General features: G+C 46.5%; 7 protein-coding genes across 7 annotated transcripts; 1 reads left to right on the top strand and 6 right to left on the bottom strand.

Moving 5' to 3' along the window:
* Positions 1–825: 825 nt before the first annotated feature.
* On the bottom strand, positions 826–2,778 carry UA08_04193 (hypothetical protein; the record flags this gene model as incomplete). The annotated part of the gene is made up of 3 exons (XM_020266489.1): positions 826–2,101; positions 2,155–2,176; positions 2,322–2,778. 3 exons carry the CDS (start codon positions 2,776–2,778, stop codon positions 826–828), a joined length of 1,755 nt encoding a protein of 584 aa, XP_020120449.1.
* A 5,352-nt stretch (positions 2,779–8,130) lies between these two features.
* UA08_04192 (hypothetical protein) lies at positions 8,131–8,805 on the bottom strand (the record flags this gene model as incomplete). The annotated part of the gene is made up of 1 exon (XM_020266488.1): positions 8,131–8,805. The coding sequence occupies one exon, from the start codon at positions 8,803–8,805 to the stop codon at positions 8,131–8,133; it is 675 nt and encodes a 224-aa protein (XP_020120452.1).
* A 2,156-nt stretch (positions 8,806–10,961) lies between these two features.
* Positions 10,962–12,628, bottom strand: UA08_04191 (Ribosome-interacting GTPase 1; the record flags this gene model as incomplete). The annotated part of the gene is made up of 9 exons (XM_020266487.1): positions 10,962–10,981; positions 11,048–11,168; positions 11,220–11,576; positions 11,629–11,966; positions 12,027–12,097; positions 12,161–12,197; positions 12,257–12,334; positions 12,419–12,461; positions 12,608–12,628. 9 exons carry the CDS (start codon positions 12,626–12,628, stop codon positions 10,962–10,964), a joined length of 1,086 nt encoding a protein of 361 aa, XP_020120451.1.
* Positions 12,629–13,298: 670 nt separating this feature from the next.
* UA08_04190 (Cysteine dioxygenase) lies at positions 13,299–14,188 on the top strand (the record flags this gene model as incomplete). The annotated part of the gene is made up of 5 exons (XM_020266486.1): positions 13,299–13,574; positions 13,635–13,706; positions 13,760–13,900; positions 13,960–14,017; positions 14,073–14,188. 5 exons carry the CDS (start codon positions 13,299–13,301, stop codon positions 14,186–14,188), a joined length of 663 nt encoding a protein of 220 aa, XP_020120727.1.
* A 1,634-nt stretch (positions 14,189–15,822) lies between these two features.
* On the bottom strand, positions 15,823–18,331 carry UA08_04189 (hypothetical protein; the record flags this gene model as incomplete). Its single annotated transcript, XM_020266485.1, has 5 exons — positions 15,823–16,606; positions 16,743–17,389; positions 17,449–18,030; positions 18,093–18,199; positions 18,271–18,331. The coding sequence occupies 5 exons, from the start codon at positions 18,329–18,331 to the stop codon at positions 15,823–15,825; spliced, it is 2,181 nt and encodes a 726-aa protein (XP_020120728.1).
* A 581-nt stretch (positions 18,332–18,912) lies between these two features.
* UA08_04188 (hypothetical protein) lies at positions 18,913–20,571 on the bottom strand (the record flags this gene model as incomplete). The annotated part of the gene is made up of 3 exons (XM_020266483.1): positions 18,913–19,634; positions 19,775–20,308; positions 20,418–20,571. 3 exons carry the CDS (start codon positions 20,569–20,571, stop codon positions 18,913–18,915), a joined length of 1,410 nt encoding a protein of 469 aa, XP_020120735.1.
* A 672-nt stretch (positions 20,572–21,243) lies between these two features.
* Positions 21,244–24,590, bottom strand: UA08_04187 (hypothetical protein; the record flags this gene model as incomplete). Its single annotated transcript, XM_020266482.1, has 4 exons — positions 21,244–21,295; positions 21,356–23,078; positions 23,800–24,240; positions 24,305–24,590. 4 exons carry the CDS (start codon positions 24,588–24,590, stop codon positions 21,244–21,246), a joined length of 2,502 nt encoding a protein of 833 aa, XP_020120736.1.
* Between the last annotated feature and the right edge of the window lie 259 nt (positions 24,591–24,849).

Here is a 24,849-nt window from a genome sequence, read left to right as displayed (position 1 = left end):
AGACACAAAAAATACTTGAGGTTTACAGGAATAGAGCCACTCAGTATAATAACATATATTACTTACATGCAACATTCACCTTCGTCTCCATATGCTAGAGACGGAATAAGAGATTTGGACATTGCAAGGCATGGAAGGTACCTAAATGATATATGAAAATATGGACGAAAGGGCAGAAAGGAACGATATATAAACATACCGTCAATTTAACCAATAGAAAAAGACGTATGTAACTCCAATATTTCAATGTATGATGGGATGAATGATTGACCGAGAAGAGAGAACTTGAATGATATAGCAGACAGCAAGCATATAAAAGCAAAAACAAAACATTCAAGCAAGTCAAATCAAGAGCAGCATGTCGTTCTGTATAGTTTTTTTCTGTGTCTGTGTCTTTGTGAATGGCTGCCCAACATGGATATTGTAAGTGAATAATAATGATAATCCCTTCTAGTCCCGAGGTCATCGTGGACAATTTCCTGCCTAACCTTCCCAATGCGTGAATAAATATAAGAAGAAAAGAAAGAAGAACAAAAAAGTTGAAGTAATTCCACCAGAAGAAGAGAAGTGAAGAAGAAGAAAAAGACAAAAACTCCTGCAAGGATGGAGGTCGCCCCCCAGTATGAACCCTGCTTTCCCGCCTCTTCTTATAGTAATAGTATCCCAATTTCCTAGCCGATGCCCTTACCTAATATGTATATATATATCCCTTAGAATAGAAGAAAAGAGAGAAGAAAGAAGAAGGAAATCGGTTGCATCGAAGGTATCAAAGAAATGAAAAACAGAAACCTGAAAGCAAGGAAAAGAAAGAAGGGGGGAAAGGCTTCATGCCATCGAAAGTACGTTCGTTTTCTTGTCGATATGAGGCCCGTCCATATTCACGTCCACGTCGACATCCACATCCACATCCACATCCACATCCACATCGGCATCGGCATCGGCATCTTCATCGATGCTATGCAACTTGCCCAAGATTATCGAATTGCCTAAATGGCCGTGCACCAAATCAAGCTTTTCCATCAATTTGGCCATGGTCGCATAGTCTGATGCTTGCAGGCCTAATCCGGCTGGTTGGCTTTGAATATAGCTTATGACTATCTCTAGGGCTCGTCGTGCTTCATTTTGTGTAGGCTGTGATGACCCTGTAGGTGGAGAAGCACTTACAGGGCTGCTCACTGTGGACTTTGGCACTGGTAGTGGGGGCGGTTGCATTGAAATGGGCGATTTCAAATCTGGGGTGCTTGGGTTGCGTTTGATTGTAGTGCTTTGGCCATCGCGTGGGGAAATGTTGTCATCTCCTTGCTGTTTCTGCTGCTCCAAATCCAACGGAGAAGTGACCACTGAGACAGAGAAGGACCCATTCTTCAAGCGTCTGGAATCCGCGTGTTCGGGGTTTCCGTTGCTTTCGGCATCAGAAGAAAGCAAGGGGAAAGTCTGGCTTCGGGGCCGGTTGACAGCAGAGCTGATTGAAGGAAGGCGAGATGATCGCAGTGTCGGTGTAAGTGGGCTTCCAGAGAGCAAAGGCGACGTCGGGCTTGCTAATCCGGCAGACAAGGATGGAACTGTGTCGAGGGAGGTAGTGCTCAGAGAGTGGCTATGCTTGCTTTGGTCCATCGAGAAATCAAAGAAGCTATCACTGGGCTCTTTCTTCAGTTTATCTTGACCATGAGTAGGCGAAAGAGGGGATGGCATCAACCCAATGGGCGAAATAGGCGATACCCCCGTAGATTTACTCTGCGTCTCTGTAGGGGATTGGAGACGAGATATGCTCTCTCCTCCATCGCTCGCGACGGTATCCGTGGAATTCTTTCGAGACTTAGACCCGGACAAATGGTTTTTCTGCTTGAATTTCTCCAGCCAGCTAGCAGTGAGGATCTTGTGCTTTCCATCTGGACTGGCACAGGTCGTGGCAAAAAAATGTGCTTTCTCCTTGATCATGGCATCAGTAAGGGTAAAGCCCTGGCGTTGATAGTTTTTGGCCCAGTTGGCGAGTGCTTTTTCGATATCAGGAACCTTTCCTTTGCTCTTTTTGATGGGTGAACGACTTCCATCTTCCATGCTTAAATACTTTTCTTTCTGTCGCAAGACCTTGGATACAGTACTGTATGGCCATATTAGCATCATCTATGGGAAGGGAAAGAGATGGATTCTTACCTTCGCTCCACACCGAATAAAGCTGGACAGATACAAATGTGTTTAGTAAATCTATTCGCCACGTGTTTTTCCTTTGCCAGCGTGATCACATCCATAGACGTATGGAATGAACACAGAAAAGAGTAATATCAACGCAAAAAAAAAAAAAAAAAACATGGACTACCCACCTCCAATGTCAGTCTGTTTAGCTGTCTTGTTCTCTTCGTGATACAAGCACATCCGGCGGCGATCCTCATCCGTGAGAGTCCTGCGAGGAGTCGGCACATGCGGCGCCGGGGTAGCACGCAATGGCCGAATGGGTACTGGCTGGGGGGGTGAAATAGTTGGAGCTGGCGTTGACACAGGCGACAAAGTGGTTTCCTGGGGGAAATGACTGTGAGCGGCGAGCATATTAGGCCACGCACTAGGCGGTGGCATGCTGAAATTGATCGTCGAGTATGGAGGAGCAACCGAGATGTTGTAAGCGGGTTCCATGGGCATGATAGACGAAGGTGCATAGCTGAAGCCGTGAAAGTCCGGTAACGGTGGGCTATGATGAGGGGCTGGAGACTCAAATGCCCCTATATCAACCCATGGCGAACTTCCATATTCACTCTCCTGGGCGGTGGGTGTATCCGTATCCATGGTCGAAGGGACTTCGTCCACAGACACGAAATACACCGGGGAGCCACCCTTTTCTTCGGCGAAGTCCGTATAAATCACTTTGAAGGCGGGAGCTGGAACCTCCAGGTATGGTGGATAAAAAGTACCAGGGAATCGGCCAAGATACAGAGAGAACCGGCTACCAAACTGGATGATACACGTCCCCTTCAGGCGCACTTGGAGAACAATTGCTTAGCAACAAGACAATTCATGTTCGAGCCGTCCGGAAGCGTCGGGAAAGAAACAGAATACCTCCTGGATGAGGATGGACAATCAACTTTCCGAGTCCAGCAAACCCAGGGAGGGGGGAGCGAGAGGAAGTAACGAGGTATGGATATATATGTATCAATGTAGTATGTATGTACGAATGGGTGTATGCAGCTAAGCACGGAGCAGACAGATAGATGGATGTATATGCATGCATGCAGGCAGGCAGGAGAAGCTTTGCCGCAAGCTCGAAAAGGATTGGGAGAAATTGGAATTGGCGGGAAAGGGAAAGCCTTTACTCCTGAGGGGCGAGGCACACCTTTTTTCTGCTGCGAATCGGAGCGGGTCTCGTTTCTAGGTCCTTTTTCTGGGGGGTGGTTGGAATTTGACAGGGAAGCAGACTGAGAGAGGGGGGAGGAGCGTATCTTACTTATATTTGGCTACTACTTTGCTAGTTATATTTCCTCACTGCTTGCCTGCTGCGAGACGAGACCCTATTAACCACTTCCTCTCTCTTCCGGACTTTGTGCCTAACCAATTGCCAGTCCTACAGCAAGTATTAATCAGTCGTAACTTGTAACTCCAATCCTACCTGATCCATTCAATGACAGGCCCGGAGCAGCTAGCTAGCAACCGATCAGGGTAGGTTGATCTAGGGCAGAATTCATCTTACATGTTTGATACATAGTCATACTGTGTCGTACGTACTACGTAGGGACGTTGACTGCGGAGTACTCCGTGCTGTATTAACGTATTATGTATGGGCTCTGAGCTCACTGATTGCATGACAGTTCAGGGCTCTAAGCAGTCAAATTAGCTAGCGGTAATTATGTGTGATTTCTTTTTATTTATTCATTTCAAATTTACCCAAAAAAAAAAAAAAAGATGAAGGAGATAGGGCAGGCTGTCAGAGCTAAGAAAATACATCATTGATCCGGACACCTGATTGGCTGGTGGGCCAAGAAAAATGGCGCGGGGGTAGCACGTGATTGGCTGCTTTTTGGGCTGTGGCGGGGCCAATTCGGCAGGGATCTTACTCGTATTAAACTTTTCGTGACATACCGTTCTGTCAGGTAACATTACTAGAAACATTCGGTACGCGTAATTTCCTATCCTTGAGAATAGAACGAATCAGAAGCTCAAGTCCCTCTTCTCACCCTCTACTTGGACGAACTATGGCCAGTTGGGGGGCGACCATTATATAACGTTCATTCAATCAACTACAGGAAGCTCTCTACCAGAAATCACGGAGAGCCACGGCGAGAGTCAAGTGATCTCTGTGCCATCGTCTATTGAATACTACCTCTGAGCACGGATGATAACGGATCGTCTAGTTATAACGGCTACCTAGGGATTAGTAGATTTTGAGTTCGGCCTCACTGCACGTTGGCGGACGTCATATTGATTTAGTGAGGCTTGCAAGCGACATGTTTTAGGGCAAGTACGGATACTCCGTAGCTAGTACAAAACGACATACATTTTTGTATGTGATTGGAGACATCCAGAATTTCAAATGATCGAAATGAGCACGTTTACTCATGGGCCAGAATTCGGCTATCAACACCGAGGCATGCATGCAAACCACATAGTAACATACTGCATGCTGGCAGTAGACAAGTTCGCACATGTCAGAAGACTGATTTAGTTATCCCGAATTACGCACTATTCAGTAGTTTTCGAAATGTCCTTTCTTTTTCCTCTCTACCTGCAATTACATAGTCAATTCCCGATTTGCTGCCGCGATTTATTTCCTTGTTCTTCCTCGCTTGCTGCAGGATCTACATGTCAATTTATAATGATTTATAATGAACAAAATATGCTTGACTCCATATGGGGTATCGGATCTTCGTTTCTTTTTTTTATTCTAATATGCCTCGTCCTTCCCAAGGAAGATCGCCCTAAGACCGTGGCATGATTCATGGATCATCCCGTTGACTTGTATGCTCTACAATACATATGTAAGTTATGTACTTTATACTGTATACAGGTATAGTATGACCATGCAGTACACCCTTATACTCTGTGCTTACTATATACTTACTATATTACGTATCCACTCAAAATTTGAGGCATGACTGACGCTCAGGTGAGAGAAGTTGGCTGCGGGTTCGCAACTTATCAAACGCCATGCTTGCATTTCGTGGGGACGCTTTTATTCCTCTAAATCCTTCGTGCTTTTTACGACGTCACCGCCAGTGCTTGCACTGCAGCCTTGCACCGGTTCCGGAGTAGACATACTAACTATGTAAGCTACAATAGACGTAGCGGAGGATTCAGTCATTCAATCAAAGTGAATGGTAAATGAAAAAAAAAGAGTGATACATAGATGATTACATGCGCTAAGAACACGTGAGAATGAGAAGCATTGAAAAACATGGCTAAATGCTTACCAATGCTCACATATTTTCCCGTTGAACTCAGCTCAAATGAACTAGCGGTGCGGAGATAGGGCGGACTCATGGAAAGAATGGCATATATTACTCCGAGTGCGTATACAACTTCCAATTGTTAAGCGATAACTACTAGTACATGCTACATGTTTCAAATGTCGGATGTACAAGGATAATTATGCAGGGACCAATGGTTTTTTTCCAGAGCGAGCTCTATCTTGGCATTCTTTTTGTATCCCGTCCAATTTCGGCTCCGTATAACATATGACTATGTAGTAGTATTCGACGAAGGCGAAAAGAGGGGAATATTTAGGGTATGGTCATCAGGGTCAAGGTCAATGTCAAGGATGTGTACTGTTTAGTGTTTAGTATTATTACATGATACCTGGTGTGTACTGTACCAAACTGTATCGAGTAGTTTAGCCAATCGCGGCGGGGGGCTAGACCTTGTTTTGCGATAAGGAGGTTAGCCCGAGGTATGATTGATTCAAAATTAGAGCGGGCAAGCGGGCAGATGTAGGCCCGGGCCGCGAACCTTGTTCTTCTTCATCTCAATTAATACGGAATATGTACAGCGTACCTCCGTGCACGTAACTAATAAGCCGATCCTTGCACCTATAACTCACGGAAGCCCTGAAGGAAATCATACACAGACTAGAATAAAATAATAGTAGTAACTTAAAATTGACAAATATACTATACTACACAGTCATACTACGTAAAACTTATGTCCGCACGGAGTATTATAGGAAGAAATTTAGCCTAAGGCAAACAATGGTAACTACGGCCACTAACAGCCTAGTGCCCTTTATGTACCGCAAATCCATGGGGAAAAGCAAGCATTACTTTTTCCGTACGGAGCAGGTACGCCCTTGGACGGTTAGACTTATATCAGGATTCAGAGAGAAAAAGCGATCCTTGAGCGACGGTTCGTCAAGATCAGCCTGCGCTATAAGTCTCACTAAAACGCTGCGAGGCTGGTTGGTGTGGGCCGGAACCCCAAGTGGGGGCCATGTGGGAAGCTCGGACAACGGATTGGACAGTGACAAAAAGAGTTTGAGAGTGTGAGTGGGCGGGCCAAGGAAAGGAAAAAGCAAAAATGTGGGATGCATCATGAATGAATCTATATAATCGGCACTTCTGGTCGCTGATTGGCTTGTCACCCTCCTTATGCCTATTTTAGCGCCGTAACTTGAGAGGGGGAAATTTTGATTACGGAGGACTCTATACTACGTAGAGACAGAAGTCCGGATCGCCCGTTGAGATATATTAATTTATTCCCTTTCACTTTTGTGATTCTTCTGCCGGAGGACAGACCGAGAGTAATGTATGTACTGCAGAAGCTTGAAAAAAAGAAGCCAACTCCGCTAGACTTACTCTAGCACTGAAAATCTGACTCGACATAAGCTGGACAAAGCTCCTAGAGCCACTGCCTTTTCGGGCCGCTGTGGATGACTGACCGCTGGTGGGCCTGGCTGAGATTCATGTACTAGTCTACTACAAGTATGTATCTGTACGTCCGTGTAACAAACTTATCGACGTTTGCCGCAGTAACCTACCTAGGTAACTTATGTATGTTATTGTATACAAACTAAGTTTCACACCGTTTAAATTATCTTTATTGCGATTGACAATAGCATGCGAGCTTGCTTCCATACAGATTCTACGAACGGAGGAACTATCCGACTATCCGATTCCGTCTGTGCATACGTACGTACTCAGTATTTAACCCATTTCATAGAATCTCCTACATCGAGTTAATCGTATACTAAAGACTATACGAACAATCAGGTGACTGGCTGATTGGGCATGTGCTAACTTAGCTGGTTAATTTATAATCGAATCCCAGCCAGCCATTAGCAGTGCGACTACACAGTACAAACGGAGTACTAAGATACCATAGTATGTATCTACATCGTAGCTTTCCGGGACGGTTTGATGACCGATCCGGCCCGCCAGGCTAAACCGTAGTCCAAGGCTACGAGTCAGAGGTCTTGAACCATAGTACGGAAATATTTACTTTTGCTGCCTACTATCTGGACTCTGTTGTTTAGTATTTACTACACACGGTTAGACTTAGACGGAACGGTACGTAATCTGATAGCCGGAATAGGAAATTCAGGCCACTGAGGGCTAACACTTGAAGAATCTAGGCTGTTGTTGGCTTGCGTTGCTCGGCTCGAGCCGATCTTCTATATGGATGTATGCTAATTTTATTGTGATACTAGTTGCATTGTTTGTGAAGGGATTTCTTTGTTTGAAAATCGGGTGAATCCTTCTCTATTTAGTAACTTCCCAACGTGAACTAAGTTAGGCTCTATGGTGTGATGGTGTGGTTTAACGTACAGTCATGGGTTGTTGATTTTGAGTTTGAGTTTGACCACGAAATTTCCGAGAGGAATGCGGTTAACTGTCAATGTCCATGTGTCATTATATGTTGTGAAAGTAGTTAAGCAACATTAGGTAGTTAGGTAGGAGAAGGATGGTTGTACAACGCGGCTGAGTGGCAGATCTCCATATACATATCAAGTGGCTCCGGTACTTAAACATACATATATTGCTTATATAACTATAATACAATAATTCTTTGTGTTAATTGATCTCCAAGTTCTCTGTTGTACAACGACGAACCCAAGTTGGCCGAATCCCAAAGAGGGAAAACAGCATGCCATGCAGCGGACGTGTGTACATGCAAGCCCTAACCCTAACACAACCTCATAACTGATATCAAGTAAGCTTATTTCAAATCTCTCAACTTCTCCCACTCCTGCTCCAGCATGGAAAACAAGATAGCGTCATGCCAACCCCTCTCATAGTACATCACCTCTCTCTGACGTCCTTCCTCCACAAAGCCAAGCTTTTTGTACAATTTATAGGCGTTGGTGTTAAACGAGAAACATTCCAAACTGACTCGATGAAGCCCAGCAGCGAAGAAAGCCCAGTCCAGAGCCCAGTTTATCGCTTCGCCGCCATACCCTTTGCCGCGGAATTCCTCTACTAGTGATATGCCCAGCGTTGCGTTGCGGTGCTGGGCTACATATACGCTGTGTTCGTGACGGTTGAGGATGGTGACGAAGCCAATGGGTATTAAAACTTCTTCTTGCCCTTCTTCTTTGGCGGTCCCGTCTGTCTTGCCGTGTGGTTCCGCGGACTTTTCCTTGAATCTCCGACTTTCTGTGGGCGAAAGACAGATCTTTACGCTCATTATTCCCCCAAGAAGTATCTTTATCATTTCGTCCGCCTTTTTGTGCCCTGCAGGCATTCGTGGATGCGTGCGCGCTAGGGATTGATGCACTGGGTCACTGACCACTTGGAGGAAAAAAGCTTGGTCATCCTTGGAATCTTCAAGTGCTTTGTACACCAGACGCTCCGACTTGAATGCGTCCCTGAGGTTTTTGTTCAAAGCGGCCATGTTGAAATCGGCTTTTGTTCTCTCCTTCTTCCTTTTCTCCCCCCTCCTTTTAATCTTTTTGGTAGTTAAATCTATTAAATTCCCGAAGTCAATGGCATTTTCGCTTCCGTTTTATGTTGGTTTTTTTTTGTGTGGTTGATGTAAGCACTACTTACTAAGTTAAGTTATTTAGGAATGCCCTACTTAATCAGGGCTAGTCTGCCTTTTTTTTTTTTTTTTTCACTCCGGTTGCTGGACGTCTACTCCGTACCTCGTCTATTCCGTACCAACGTGGCCCTGAGAATATTCGATCCCGACGTTGAGTCGATGATGGATATATATAGTACTATCTAACTACTACACTGAGATACCGTCAGTAACTAACACCTTTCGAATTAATTATGCATGAAGTCTTCATATCAGTAGATCAATATGCTCCACCCGTGAAGTTGTGTACATAGGGCTAGGTAAAAAAGAGATCTTCGCTTGTATAACATTGGAGCTAACTCAATAAAAGACAGTAGTACATTTACATGTGTATTAAGACATCATGAAATAATATATTCAACTTTGGACTTCCTCAAGTCGATTAACATTGCCACCCAATGTAGCGGTGTAGGTGTACTCGGCCATCCACGGCAAGAAAGGCGCAACACGAGGTACCTAGTACCTAGAATCATACTACATAAGTTAATTACTACCAAAATTCAATCAATCCGCATGACCAACTTTGCCTGCGGCCCAATGTCATACACCCATGCCTGCTCAAGGATCCTGCAGTAGAGCAAAATAGTAAAAGAAAGAAAATTAAAAAATGGAAAAAAAATTTGTGCAACGTACCCTGATCCTTGCTGAAAAGTGCGATACCTGATCAACGGAGTAATCTTCTACGGAAGGCATTGATAAGATTTAATCATCGTTCTGAATCTGACCAGTCCATTCGACTAGTAACATGGACAGTCTTTCCTATAGTGCACGTATGTTATTTATTTATTTGTATGCATGACCTCTGGGAGATAGACGAGAGAGATCATATCAGATGTACCAGGTACAAGCGAAGCCGTAAACACGATTGGCTGTATTTTCAAAGAAAAAAAGGAGGGGGGGAAATACTACTATCTTTTCTTGTTTTATGCAGAGTGATTTCAAATCCAAAATATGATATCAAATCTGCATATATGTATGTGCTTCCAGACTATCCAGAGCACGAGCTGTCCGACGCACGTAACGTACCAGTACATTAAGTAGTCTAGGTAAGACAGGAATTTCTTCAGGGGCTGTTTTGGCGATGGCTATTACCTCGTGCATACTGCAGAGCATACTAAGAGTCTAGCCTGGTCATATTTAAAACTTGACTACGGAGGAACTTGATATTGGCTAGAGAACAGGCCACTGCTAAATTCTGACTATTCTTCGTGCGTGCCTTAGGCAGATGTTCTTTGCGATTTTGATTACCTGCTTTTAAAGAAAACAACAACAACCCTATCCGGGATACACATTATGATAATATCTATTAATGTATTAATGATCATGTTAATGTACTCCGTGTCAATATTGCGCTCTGACCCTGAGCAAGAGAAGTCTAGGCCGGCCGAAGAGAAAGCAAAATCTTGAAGAACTGAAGCCTGCCTAACTGCCTAGCTAGGCAACTGATGGACGATGCCGTGCAACTCGCACTCTAAGCTCCGGCACTCCGTGCGTACCTAGGTAACAATAATCTATCTGCCTGGTTTTTTAATCTATTCATTAATACTAAGGAACAGACGGTAAAGGCGCGATTGGTATTAGGGCTGCTCCGCGCTCCCCGAGACCCACGCAGTGCAGCAGCAATAGTACTTGATTGATAATGCGTAATACTACTAGATACTAGATACTAGAGAGTAAATAGTGGCTAGAAAGATTCCGGCTGTTAGGCTAACTAACTGATTAGGGCTTTCTCTGTTCATTGTACGGATGGTGCAAGTTGGACGGTGACACCATCCGCCCGTTGTTCAAGTTTCAACTATCATCAACTATCAACAGACAATCAACCCAAGGCGAATACGTAGTCAGTTACTTTGACACGCGCGCTGGCCCTTCGTGTTCTGGTCATCATTGTATAACTATACCTAGGCATACCGTCCATCACATGCGCGGTTTCGGTATTTGGGGGGGTTGGCGTCTCGCAGTTTCTGGCCTTATCGCTTTAGAATGGTAACTGTTGCAGATGAGTAGGTTAGCCGGGTACACCGCAACTGAAACAAGGAAACAGCGTGTGACGAACTAATATCCTCATCAGCAAGCTCGTGGCTAAGCCCAACGCGCTGCGGCTGATGTTTGACAGATTGCCCGTAGACGATTGCCACCTTGAACTGATCAACAATCGATTTGTGGATAGCATTGCACTGAATTATCGTCAGCGTTACGTTGCAGGAAAATAAGAGAGGACAACGTACAAAGTCTTCGACGGTGCATGCTGTGCTCCTCAAGACGACCGGCGCCGTATAATCTGGTTGCTTGCCCTTTGGTTTGGTGTACACTCGTCGAAGATTCAGCTTCTCCCACATCTGCTCAAGCAGCTCGTCCACGTTCCATCCGTGCTCCGAGCTAATCGGGCAGGCATTGGGGATCCGGTATAGCAGATCCAGTTCCTCGATGGAAATGGAATCAATCTTGTTCAAGGCATAAATCACAGGTATATAACGTCTACTCTTCGCTTCGAGCACGTCAATAAGATCATCAATCGTGGCATCGCACCGGATGGCAATATCTGCGGATGTAATCTTGTATTCACTCATAACCGCTCGAATTTCCTGTGTTTTGTCAGTCCCACTACCAATGCCAGTATAAAAAGGAAATCTATACCTCATTGTCAATATGCGTCAGCGGTACTGTACTTGAGATGGAGACGCCTCCCTTCTCCTTCTTTTTGAACACAATATTCGGTGGCTGCTTATTGATTCGGATGCCAAATCCTTCCAGCTCATTCTCGATGACCTTCTTATCCGTCAAGGGCTTATTGACGTCCAAAACAATGAAAATGAGGTGACACGTCTTCGCCACCGCAATAACTTGTCGACCACGGCCTTTGCCATCTTTGGCTCCTTGAATAATACCGGGCAAATCCAAAATCTGAATCTTGGCACCATTGTACATGACTTGTCCGGGCACCGTTGTCAAAGTGGTGAACTCGTAAGCAGCAGCTGAGATGACCATGTTAGTACTACACAGTATATCTCTCAAAAGCAACTAACGCGACTAACCTTCGGAGTGCTGCCCAGTAAGCCTACTCATCAACGTACTCTTGCCGACCGAAGGAAACCCGATGAAACCCCTGTCACAAGTATGTCAGCTGCATTTGCGCATACTGGAAACAGGGGACCAGAAAGTAACATACACACTCGCAACACCAGTACGAGCCACATCAAATCCCACTGCCAGAGGGAGTCAGCATGATCTGTCAACTTCTGAGAAATCACTCTCCAAAACCTACCTCCACCACCACCACCGCCGCCTCCCGAAGGCGTCAGGAGTTCTCGCTTTAACTTGGCAAGCTTTGCTTTCAATTGTCCTATAAATATTGTACAATGATCAGACATGTGTCCCCGAGTTCGAACGATGCGACAGGAATGTCGGTGGAAGATAAAAAGCGTACCAAGGTGAAATGACGTATTTTTATTTTTTTGAGTTTTGGCCATCTGCAAAAATCGTCAGCTTCTTCGTCGCATTTCAAAGGAGCAATCGAAACGGCGGACCTCGGCCTCAATCTCTTTGATCTATGCATCAGACAATTGTTGTTAGTCTCTCTCTTTCTTCTGCTTGTCAGGATGTCACATGATCCAACCTTGTCCACGGTAGTCGCCATGGTGTATTAAGCAGTGGAATCGCTTCCCAGGTTCGTTTTACAGTTGCTGATACTAAAATTTGAATATAAACCAGGCGCTTGCTGCAGGTGAAATGACGAGGCCGAACTGGAGTCTGCCAGACCAGAGAAAAATCGTTCTTTTTTGATAGAATCTCAACAGGGCAGGCGGTGGCAGTACTTTTATTCTGATTCGCGGGGTCTGGCGCTTGTTTCTGCCTCAGGCTTTCACCGCGGAAAGCCTTATCGCCGACGCTAAGCGATAAGACTTGAGCAACACCTCCTGCCTATCTCGACAACACAAAGACCTCCATGGAACAGGCATTCATGCTTGCTGGAAGCCGGAACGAGGTATTACAACTCGTTTCGTGATTTTGTGCAGAGATTCCTCATTGACCGCTGTACCACGGTGCATGCTTACCGTACAACCAACCTATCGTTGTTATCTTGCATAAAGCTTCCCGTGGAAAACAGCAGCTGTCTACTATTTAACAACTCACAACATCTCCACAGCCAATGTGGCATTATATGACAGGTCATTATCCGCCGGTCGAAGTGTTGCATATATAAAACCACTGACGGCTTTGCTCTATAGTGCATTGACAGATAACACTCCCTGCTACGACAATCTTCTCACTCGATCATTCTTTACAACCCCTTTGTTCCCCCAAAGATGCCATACCTTAAATCAGATTTGGAACATGGCACGATCACCGGCAATCAGGAGCATTCTAGCAACAACCCGTTCGAGAAACTCGTGGAAGATCTGAGTGCAGCTTTGGGACCGAGCTCTGGTCTGGATTCCGAGGATGTAGATCCTCATGACATTGAACGCTTGATGGAGAAGTATGTTTCCAATGAAATTGAATGGGGTGTATACGCCATGGGAGACCAGAGCAGGTCTTATACACGAAATCTTGTTGATGAAGGGAATGGGAAAAGCAATTTGGTAAATATTTCACGCCTTTCTCTTTGCTTTGATATGAGTTACATTCTAACTCTTGCTTAGCTTATCCTTGTCTGGTCGCCTGGCAGGGAAAGTGCAGTCCATGACCACGCTAATGCCCATTGCGTCATGAAGGTAAGGCTTTGATTCAGCTAGTTATATGCTAGGTTCTAACACGAGTGAGCTAGATACTCAAGGGCTCTCTGAAAGAAACGCTCTACTCATGGCCAGAGAAAGACGACCAAACTCCCAGCGGTCAGGAGTCGCCTTTGCAGATCACCAAAGAGACTATCTATAACGAGAATCAAGTAACTTATATGTCTGATAAGGTATGGTGACACCTCTTTGAACATGGTTGTTTAATTTGCTAAAATTGTCTGTTTCATAGCTCGGATTACACCGAATATCAAACATGGACCCTAACAACTACGCCATTTCCCTCCATCGTCAGTTTTGTTCTATCATCTACATGTCTTTTCATTTGCTGACTCTATTTTATAGTGTATACACCCCCAAATGCTGCCACTTTCGGATTCTCAATTTTCGACGAACGAACCGGCAAATCAAGCCATATCAAACAATGCGATTTTTACTCCCGCAGAGGCGAGAAAGTATGAAGAAAGCCTTCTCTTCGCGCTTTTCCCTTTGGTCCCTGTCTTGATGGTCAAATACATAGGTATATAATGCATCACTCAGTCATTGTGTAACGATCTATTTATTTTCTGGAAATTGACCTCGTTGGAATATTTGTTATTACTAGGTATTGACTAGATTTTTCGGGTTTCACTTTCATATGATCCCAACGCGTCTGTAGTAGCAGGACAAACAGCAATAAAAATGCATCCGTTCCCCAATCATCTATATAAAGAATAAGAAAGCCACATGCTATTCTGAAATCACACGGTCTTCCTGTAGGTATCTTGTGGGATATTGGGTAGGGCCCTGGAAAAAAAAGGGCGTTGGGTGGTTTTTCCTCCCCTGGATACTGGACAGCTTCCACAGGCAATCCCCAATTTGGATCATTTGGTTTAAACTGGCGGCCAGAACAGCGCCTTTTCATCACTTGTTGTTCACCAGCAACGAGAGCCACCCATTGTGAAATACTCAAAGCAACGAAAAGGGTAAAAAGAAACATCTCCTCGACGGAGAATCCTTCCCCGATCTCTCGCGCTTGCTTGTAAGCAACCAATGACAAGCGGAAATCATGACCATTAGACCATCGGGGACTCATTAAACCCTAACCTCTGTATAGGAGTACTATATCCTTGTAGATTTATAGACAACTAAAAAATCATACAAGGCACGGTGTGAGTGTTCTCGCCGGTCAGATATGTGTGACTTGCGCCTTATAGTGGGATGAGTATTTCATCACTACCCCCTTGGTATGGATATATATACCAATCTACAGGACAATATAACGGTAGCAACCACAGTCTCGCTATTGTACATGTATGTAGTGCAGTATACCCAGAGCCAGATTTCAGGTACTTTGGCTAGAAATCGCACAGAAGCCTACTTAGATAGCCAACAAGGATAACTTCCACAACGAGGCTACCCTAGGTATTTCATACATTGAGAACGAATCAGAGCTAGATGAGCTTCGGTAGACTTGTGCCTCGGCATTGATCAATGATGGCTGGCTCCGAGAATGATCCAATTTCTGACGCAGAGATCATGGTCAAGTTAGATATCCGTCTAATGTATCGGCCTCAGGTGTTTCAACAGACACCATTAGCCAGGTTATAGACAAAAAAAAAATTCAACATATATTCAACGTACGCGGAAATCGGACATGCTGGATGTTCAATGGAAAGTACGAATTGTCGATCACTAGTTATTCAATATTCAATGATTACCGGATAATAGGTAGATGAGACAGCACACAGGTGGACAGTAGCATATGCATGACCGATATAGAAGACAGATATATCCACCAAGAGGAAATCACAGATTGAGAAATATTTGCAAGGTAACATGTTACAATGCAAATTGACTTGAAGTGAGCACAATTTGGGAACAGTGTTAATCATATCACACATAAGTAGTCGTATAATTTAGTTGTACATGAATGAAAGACGTGTTGGTCGCTCGAAATCATATATTGTGAAGAAAAGAAGGAGGAATGCTACATGTTCATAAAGCTTGTACGTATGGAAGAGATAGAGCCAAGGGATTGCATCCATGCAGACGCAGATGCAGACGAAGACTCTACTACTCACATTAAATCATTTACTATTCGCCGTGCAACTGATCAGTATCGTTGGACGATTCTAACAGCTCGTGAAGAAGATCCGGTGATGGTTGGACTGCTGGTGGAGTGTTTTTGAATAGCCCCAATTGCCGTTGTCGTAACTCTTCCAGTCGATCGAGTGGATTCTGTCAATTCCCAATATGAGTAGATTGCAACCAGGAGCTGCAAAAACACATCGACCGTGACACCCACCCAGTCGCACTTGTTCGGAACGCCCTCTGCAGCAGGGAACTCGTGGCAGCAGGGTGTCTTATCATGATGATGTTGGTGTTCGTGCTCATCCTGATGACTTCCCCACAAGGACTTGCGAATCGGTGCAGGTGTGACTGGAAGGCTGGGCCTGTCTATCTCCGTGGGGAAGTCTGTTATTTTAAAGCTTGCTGGTCTTCCGCCCATTTTACCGCTGGGTTTGGATCGCTGTTGGATTGCCTCAATATATCGGTTAATCTCTGGAACCTCATCCCATACATTTGCTCTTGAGTAAGACTGCCAGGAGTCTGTTGGTACACTAGGTGTAATATCTTCAGTAATAGTTGCCTGTAATGCCTGGGGCTGGGCCTGCTCAGCGTGATGCCCATCGTCAGCACCGCTACCACCTGGACGGGTAGGAATGGTCGTTTCTACAAGGTCTTCAGCGAATACACGAGTTGGTTTTGAGGCGTGGGCTTCCCAAGGAAATATCTGAGCTAGCCTTTCAGGTTCAGGCTTAATAGCTGGCACCTCATAGTACATGTTCTTCGGGGCCTCTGGGTACGATGGCGGCGGCTGGAATAGATGCGTATCTCTAGACATAGTGTAAGTCTGTGTTTCTAAGCTTATTGCTTCGGGTCGCGAATGAAGCGGAGGCGGTTCTCTAAAGAATTTGTGAGCTTTATCAATGTTTTTTCCCCCTTGACATACAAAAAGCAAAGCAGCTATACCTGGATGCATCCCATTCTGATTTGGGTGGAGAGAATGGCCTCTCTTCCGGTTGTGGTGGTTGTGATTGTAACGGTGGTGAAGGTGAAGGGCCCTTTTCAGGTTGTGCAGCTGCAGCAACCTCAACACGCTCTGAGTGGTATGATTCAGCCGGTTTCTGCGCTGAGAACGAAGCTTGGAGCTCGGAGTAGCTTTTATGTCCTTCTCTGGGTATCGAGACATAAACAGACGACTGCTCCTCGCCATGAACGTAGAGCGGAACCACGCTTCTCATTTCTGCCACCGGATCAACGTGCGCATGGTGAGGGCTTCGCAGATCTTGGGATATGGATGGCGGATGTACTGGTCTGGGATGCATGAGATTTGGTGCTGAAAATGGTACTGTGCCGTCAAACCCTTCTGAGACTGGTGAGCGTCGCAACACATGCAGATCGCCGGCAAGCTGTTCATGAGTCTTTCCGTACGAACTTGCGGGTTCCCTGAACGTGGCTTCGGGCGGATGCTGAGTCGTAGTGTAATGCTCTGACCGAGTAAATTCATTCGAAACTGATTCGTGAAACGGTGTGTCGCTATGAGTAGTAGCTGTTGAATCATAGTGTGATTTAGATGGAAATTGTAGAGGCGCTGACGACGACGGCTGCGATAATGGCTAGAGAAACACCGCAATTTAGAGAGATATAACAGCAAATAATGATATGAATCACTCACCTGAGATCGATAGTGACGGTCGTATTCCGCCCACCACCTTCCAAGTAGTTGGTAATAAGGAGTGCCTCCAGAAAAGGCATGTCGCGACTGCGTCCAGGGCTTCTGGGAGCCAATAAAGTGAATTAGACTAATAGTGCTCTCAAAATGCCTGTACGCTGGCATATACTGGTAATTCCCACTGGGAGTGCAGTTATAAGTGAAGCTCAAACGGTGCCATCTTTTGAAATGGGTGTTTAGTAGACCTTGGTCCCCGCCATCGAAGCTGATGCCACGCTCTGCAAGCGCACGGAGGGCATAGTAATCCTGCATGTTGGGACGCAAAACCATGACTCCGCTATTGAATATATCTGGCCATCCAATATCAGGCGCTGCGGCAAAATCTTCCTCCAGGGACAACAATTCATCGGGAGCTCTTAACGCGACAACGTCGGCATCCATGTAGACGATCTTGGAGAATTGGGTCTGGCGCCAAAGCTCGATTTTGGTAAAGGAGGCAACTAGGTCAAGACGATCCATCAGGAGTAAGTTCGCCGGCGTGCTGTTCGATAAGAGTTGCACGGGGATTATCTCGTCGTACACGGACTGATTCCTTCCATCAGCTTACGCAAACAGACAAAGCATCCTAAATAAGCGCGGTATTATACCTGGAGTTCTCTGACGGTCGACTCCTTCAAGGTCTCCGGTGTAAAAAGGACGGCGATCTTCGCTTTGGTTCCATTGTCACGCAACGAGTGGGCAAGAACCACGGCTCCTAGTTATTGTCAGTTCACACCAACCAAGGCTCTCTCTCTCTCTCTCTCTCTCTCTCGGGGCCTCTTGTACCAGGAAGATAAGCATCGGAAAGCAGAAGCTGGGCTAGTTCGTCAATTAAAGTACTCCGCATTTGCGCCAATTGGCATGACTGCTCACGGTGCAATAAACCGCCTCCCCGCTTGCTGCCATGTTGACGAGACGAGACGAAACGACGCAATCGATATATGAGTTATCGTAGAAGTTGACGAAGAATACAGTACGACAAAAGCCACTGGGCCCTGGATGGTCACTCACACAATTAGTTCATCCAGACTGTATCCCAGAGGCAGACAGCGAAGGGAGAGACTCACCGGACGGATCTGCCGGGGTTGCTCACGACAAAAGAAGCATGCCGCGGGTGAGAAGGTCGCACAACTTGAATTGGCCGGGGGATCTGACCATAACAGAAATGCAGAAGCTCACAGGGGAGATGAGCAGGAACGTGGAGAAACAGGTCGGGGCCAGAGCGGAATGCCATGCGAGACGTTGGATGTTTACCCCACGCCACAGACCTGGAGAGCTCCGGAGATTCTCCATATTTCTTATCCATCCATCCATACATGGCTAGCGGAACTGCACTCACTGTATGCGGCACAAACAGTACATGTTTAATTCGCTGTCAACGCCAAAAATTTGTTTATTTTCTACATCGTGAGCATTGCCAAATGGTGGCTAGGTCCGCACTGTAACTGTAGCTCCGGGATAAGCAGCCTTCGCCACCACAGCCACATCGCCCTCCTCGCCTGCAACAGCCCATTCGATGACTTTCTGCACAGCTGCTCTACCTTCCTTCTCGACGATGGTGTGGTGCTGCGCCCTGGGTAGCACAATGACCTGGCTGTCTTTGAAGAGGTAGTCTGCGATCCCGTCGAGCCCCAGCTGGGGGTCTATGGCATCGTCACTAAGACCCCATACAATGGTGGCTTTCGATTTCAGCGAGCCCTCAGGACCTTCGTCGAAGACTCCTGCATGGCTGCTCTTGCGTCTTATCTCACTTCCGCGCCCAATGCTATAAAGCGCTGCGACCGTCTCGACCGATTTATCCCAGTGTCCCGCACTTATGCCGTGTCTATAGTAATTGGTCATGCTGACAAACTTTTCTGAACTTCCTTGACGGACGACAGCTTTCGAATATTGCATTTCGAGATTAACAGTGTCTTCCCTCCAATCTTGTGCTGACCCTGGCCCCAGCGAACTGGCCACACTCTCGGCAATGTCCTTTGCAGAAGGCGTGCCAGCGGTACCATGAGCCATTTCGTGAATCATTCTTAACAATGCGCCATTGCCACCGCTTCCTTGAACACGCACTATAGGACGAGGTAGCTGCAACGCAAAGACATACCCGGAGCTTTTCACCTGCCGAATGATTGGCTTGATCGTATGCAACGCTTTGCCTAGCATTGATCGAGAGCGTATCGGGGAGTGAAGAAATATCTTCAGCATTTTCACGGAAGAAGAGACAAGTCTTTTAGTGTTTGATTTGAGCAATTCAATCTGAGAGATGGAACGACAAGATTTGTATAGGTCAGCGTACGGTTTCGTAAAATAACGATCATGAATGAGAGGGAGAGGGTGCAGCTTGATACCAGTGGTCCATTGCTCAGTATGAAGCGATCTGCCAATTGCGGTGCCTCAGCTGCCAGGCGCATCGCTATCCCACAGCCCCAATCATGGCCGACAATGATCACTCTTGCCTGAATGTCATTAGTATAGTCATCGATACCATAGAGTTCGCGTAATGCAATAATAAATTCCGTCAGTCTCTCATGCACCTCGGTCGCAGAATACCGTTCGAGTAGATCCGAACCGCCATAGCCCGGCAAATCCACAGCGACCAGATTGCTCGATTCACGGAGCCACGGCGATGCCAGAATATGTCGCCATACCGCCCAGCTATCCGGGAAGCCATGCAGAAAAATCACCAGAGGTCTTGTCGAGGCAGCTGCTGATAATGATGCGGATGCTATGGTGTTTGTCACGTAATGAAACTTGTATCCGTCCCGCAGAGACAAGAATCGATGGTGAAGCCCAAATGGCTGCTTTGACAGGTTCCAGAGGTTATCGCGAGCTGGATGGACTTGTGTAAGCAAATGCGTGTGAAAAACAGCTCCGTTAAGAACAGGGCCTTCCTTGTCCCACTGCCTCCGCGCATGGAAGAACTGAGGCAGCATACATACCTAAAGCTAATTCCGAATTGTATTCCGCCGTTGGTTTCCTGAGAAATGCTCCTGATAGTACAGTCAAGATCCAGTAGTATATCATGAAAAGAAACCCAACGACCTGAATGATGATAGAGCGCAGAGCTCCCAGCGATGCGCTCACAATAGGCATGGTGTCAGCTGAGATGGGGAGAATTGTAGGTGAAACTGTAGCTGTAGTCCTCGCAGCGCAAATCAGACAGAGTTTTGTAATGAAAGAAGGATGCAATCGAAAGCCCGATGGTCAGGCAATTCCATTTCGTCAAGTACCTAGGTAGTACGTAGTTGGTGGTTGACGGATGAGCTAACTCCCGGAAGTGTAATTTTATTAGATGCCTTCCCTTCATTGAGGTCATTGGCAGCCTCAATGCAAGACCACAACTTTCACACAATATATGAATGACAGAGGTGTAAGCAAACTGGGAAACTTGATTAAATTATGCAACATACACATATATCTAAATAATCCTTCCAATTTCACCTACTATCGATGCCTTCCCCGTAGGTGGCATACATGTAACTCAAGTCAATACGCCAAAGCAAACGCCATTGTTGCACGCCCAGCACGCAAATGTGCAAAACTCAACTCTCAAGATTAATCGTATACACGAAGAAGAAAAAACAAACAAACAAATGGTATATAGCTCGAGACAAGACCAAACGGGTTGTTTGGGCGGAAAATAGAAGAGACCCCAAACGGAAAGAGAAGGAGAGATAGATGATGGTAATAGGAACTGGAAGATGAAAAGAAGAGGTAAAGAAAAAAAAAACATATAAAACAGAAGTATAGGCATCTTAAATCATCTCACAGCGTATAACCAATGTTCGCTCGGTCATCGTCAACCAAACGTCCATACCTAATAACGAAGGGTGAGTCGTCAGCTTTTGGAAGTCAGCATAGCTAAGCAGAAACTTACTCTAACAGTAGTCTAAAAAACCAAGCCTCAAGATCTTCGTTTCGAAGAGCTTCCCCTGCCCACTCTTTCCCTTGTTTTGCCAACCGTGGCGCCTGAATTTTGCCCTCCTCTTCATGAACAAAGTAGCGGACATTCTCCACATAATCCGTCCCCTTCAGCCCCAAGGGAACATAATGTACCCACGCATCGAGCCACTCATCATGCCACTCGCGGAAGATAGAGAGCTTGTAGACCAAGCTATTGCTGCGTAAAAATGCATGGTAGCGTCCACTGAAAGCATTACCATCAATGTCCACTAGGTATTTATAGGCCCACGCATCCTGTTGGTCAACAGCATCGGCAACGTCAAAGTATTCTTCCTGCGCACGACAGTCGCCTGGATCACACTGGCCAACATAAGTGAACGTAACATTAAACAAAGACCGGATCTCTTCGCGTGGAACCTTCTTGGTGATCCATCTTCCATCTTCCATCTGAGTGAAGATCGTGGGCTCACGGGGTGCATTGACGTTCTTGACAAACAACTGTCGATGCTGCCGACGCCAACCTCCATCACGTGAAAACCCCCCGGTGGTCGACCCTCGCCAATACAATTGATCTATCTTGTCTTCCCAGTTATAATCCCTCGTCTCGTTATAATGCACCTTGTCAATCCAGTACCAAGGGCTGGGGTACAGGATATCTTGAAAACTAGATATTTTGCTTTGCGAAAAGACGGGGAACAAGTCGTGGACAATGTTAAAGGCATTAGGTCGGTCAAAAAATCCATAAGTGTTCCTTAGAGAAGGAGACAAACAAATATCCGAGGAGGCCGTAGTGTTGTAGATAAAACCCAGATCGCTTGTAGCATAAGGCTCCATATTGTCGGGTGTAGTTTCATCGAGCGAGCGAGCGGGACTGTCGACTGGACAAGATAGTCGGGAATGGGTCCAAGTAGGCTGGTGGGCGAATTTGTTGAATCGAGTCGTTCTGACTTCCTCAATACGGTCACCTTTGTTCAAGTCTGACGGCCGCGGTGACCACTTGTTGCGTAGGGAACCTTTCTCAAAGGTAGAAGGGATCGCTACATCCTTTGCGTATGTAACCATTCTCTGGAGATCTTCATGCGGAACAAGCACACGAGGCTCGTCGTGAACATTAAAGACTAAATCCATATCAGGCAAATATTTCAAAAAGTTTTGCATCATCCCCACAGTGGCCTCTCGTTGCCATCTATATCCATCTCCTCCACCTTCGACTTTGGTCACCTGGCCGTCCCGAATGAGAAGACCAATAACGGCATTGTCGTAGCCCAAGGCTTCATGCGCCCGGTCCCGGATGGTCTTGGGAGACAATGACCAAAAAGGAAGCAGTGAGTGGTATATTGTGTCATATTCGTCGATTAATTGGACCCCTCTCCTCTTCGCAAAGTCGAACCATTTATCGAAATGTGGCGGGGGCGGCATTCCATAGCGACGTCGGTACTCTTGCACTGCTTGCTCCAAGCTCCTCGACTGACGGGCCCGTTTTGCATCGAAATCCGCATTGGCATTGTTGATGAGGCGGGCGATAGGGTGCGAGTCCTCGGTTGTTGGTTGTAGCAGGGTCTCAAAGTGAGCGGGCAAGCTGTGGTCGAAGGGAGCTTGGGGCCCCGTGGTCGCAGGCGAATCTCGGAGGAGAAGCAATGTAAGGGCAGCTATGATGAGAAAGGCCAAAAGATAAATAAGTCGAGATGGCCTCATCCCTGCGAGCTCAGTAGGTTATAGGACGACAAGAGTTGTGTGGACGGTCTGCCCATGGCAAGGGATGCCGGGCAGAAAATGCGCGGCCGGCAAAGAGGACAGACAATCCAGAAGCAAGTCGCCGTCGATGGCAGCGATTGCGACGGCGCAGAAGGAGGCGAAGGGGCGAGGAAAGTGAGGAAAGCAGGAGCAGCGAGACCATACAAGGAGCAGAATATCTCGAGAGAAGGAGGTGAAGTGTAAAGCACGTGCTGTGGAGCCAAGGGCCAGAACTTTAAAAGGGGAGTCGCCCCAATGGGAAGGAGGCCGCGTTTACGTCTGGAAGCTGCCGTCGTACTCTGTCTTCATTGCACTCGCGACTGCTCTTCTACTAGTTACTGTTCGGCTTTTGCCTCTATGTATCGCTTGTCTGGCAGTCAACGCGCACAGAAACTTGGCATGATTATTGTCTGACCGCACGCCGTGCTTGGAAAGCATACACTCGGACCCCCAACTATACCCACAGTTGCTGCATGAAATTCCGGCCATAGTGCCGCTACAGGATCAGACGGAAAATTTACCGTCAACATCGGCCTAACGTCACTAGCATCTGCCATTGCAATCCTCATCGCCTCGAAGCCAGCAGTTTGCAGCACCCCAGGTTAGCCACAGACGCCGCGGCTGCCTCGAGGACAAAAGGCCGTGCGTAACGCACATGCGAGTATGCCAAAACAAAGAACACACTGACGAGAACCAAATGCACAGCATAGAACAATTGCCGCCGTGCCTCCGGTTTCCCCAAGCTGAGCCGCTCGCGAAGTCTCCATACATTGGCCCGACCAAACACCAGGACGAGGGTCGCAAAAGCGGTGGCCGCTACCCCCAATTGAACATCGGGGTCTCGGATACGTTTCGCGAAGATGGTGCCGAATACGGGGTGCGGTACTTGGACGTAGAAGAGCAGGAATAAGGCGGCGTGGCTGCATACCAGAGGCACAATGACGAACCGGCCTAGGAGGCGGTGGTACGCCGTTAACGCGGGCTGAGGGATCGATGTCAGGTAAGATATGACCGAAGGTAAGGTTGAATTGGTCGTAAAGAAGAATGAAGTAGGAGCAAGTAGGACAAGAAAGGGCAGCTGAGACAGGCCGACGTGTCCCAGGGCTTTTGTCAGATGGATGTAATCTGGAAACAATTAGCTATTGCTGCCTTCTGGCAAAAAGGAGAAGACCTGTTATGATAAACTCACCATCGCCCGATCTCCATATACAAAGACTCACGAGCCATGCCAACCACAGCAATGTAACAGTGTATTGCTTCCGTGTCTCGCTAGAGCCCCGAATTGCAGGTGCATCCCACCAGCTTCTTCTTTTGCGTTGCTCATACTGACTCCCCCGTAATCTATAAAGAAATAAAACACCGAGGAAGACCAACGCGGAGACTTGAGCGTACTGCCCGCGTGTATCAAGGACATTGCGCCGGCGTTCAAGCTCCTGGTCCGAGACGGAGAGAATGAAACGATAAGGCCACGCCATGACTGACGCCGTGCGATGTTTAAGATGAGTTTCTGCCTGAAGAGCAACAATTTGCCAAACAATGGAGACAGTAACTGAGAGAGGTAATTAGCTGGCGGTGCCTATCCAGGGTTGAAAAAAAAAAGCCTGAATGCAACTACTCACGTCTAGAGAAGATGCCACATATCCATAACTAAATACGAACGACACAGCGATAATGATCTTCTAGCCAAGTTACACGTAAGTGTACACAACAGACACCATACACAGTCTGACAGAT

This window comes from Talaromyces atroroseus (assembly GCF_001907595.1).
Source record: "Talaromyces atroroseus strain IBT 11181 chromosome Unknown scaffold_4, whole genome shotgun sequence".
In the NCBI taxonomy this organism is placed as follows: Eukaryota; Fungi; Ascomycota; class Eurotiomycetes; order Eurotiales; family Trichocomaceae; genus Talaromyces; species Talaromyces atroroseus.
Note: the sequence above shows the minus strand (reverse complement) of the source record. Positions and strands in the feature narration are given on the sequence as shown.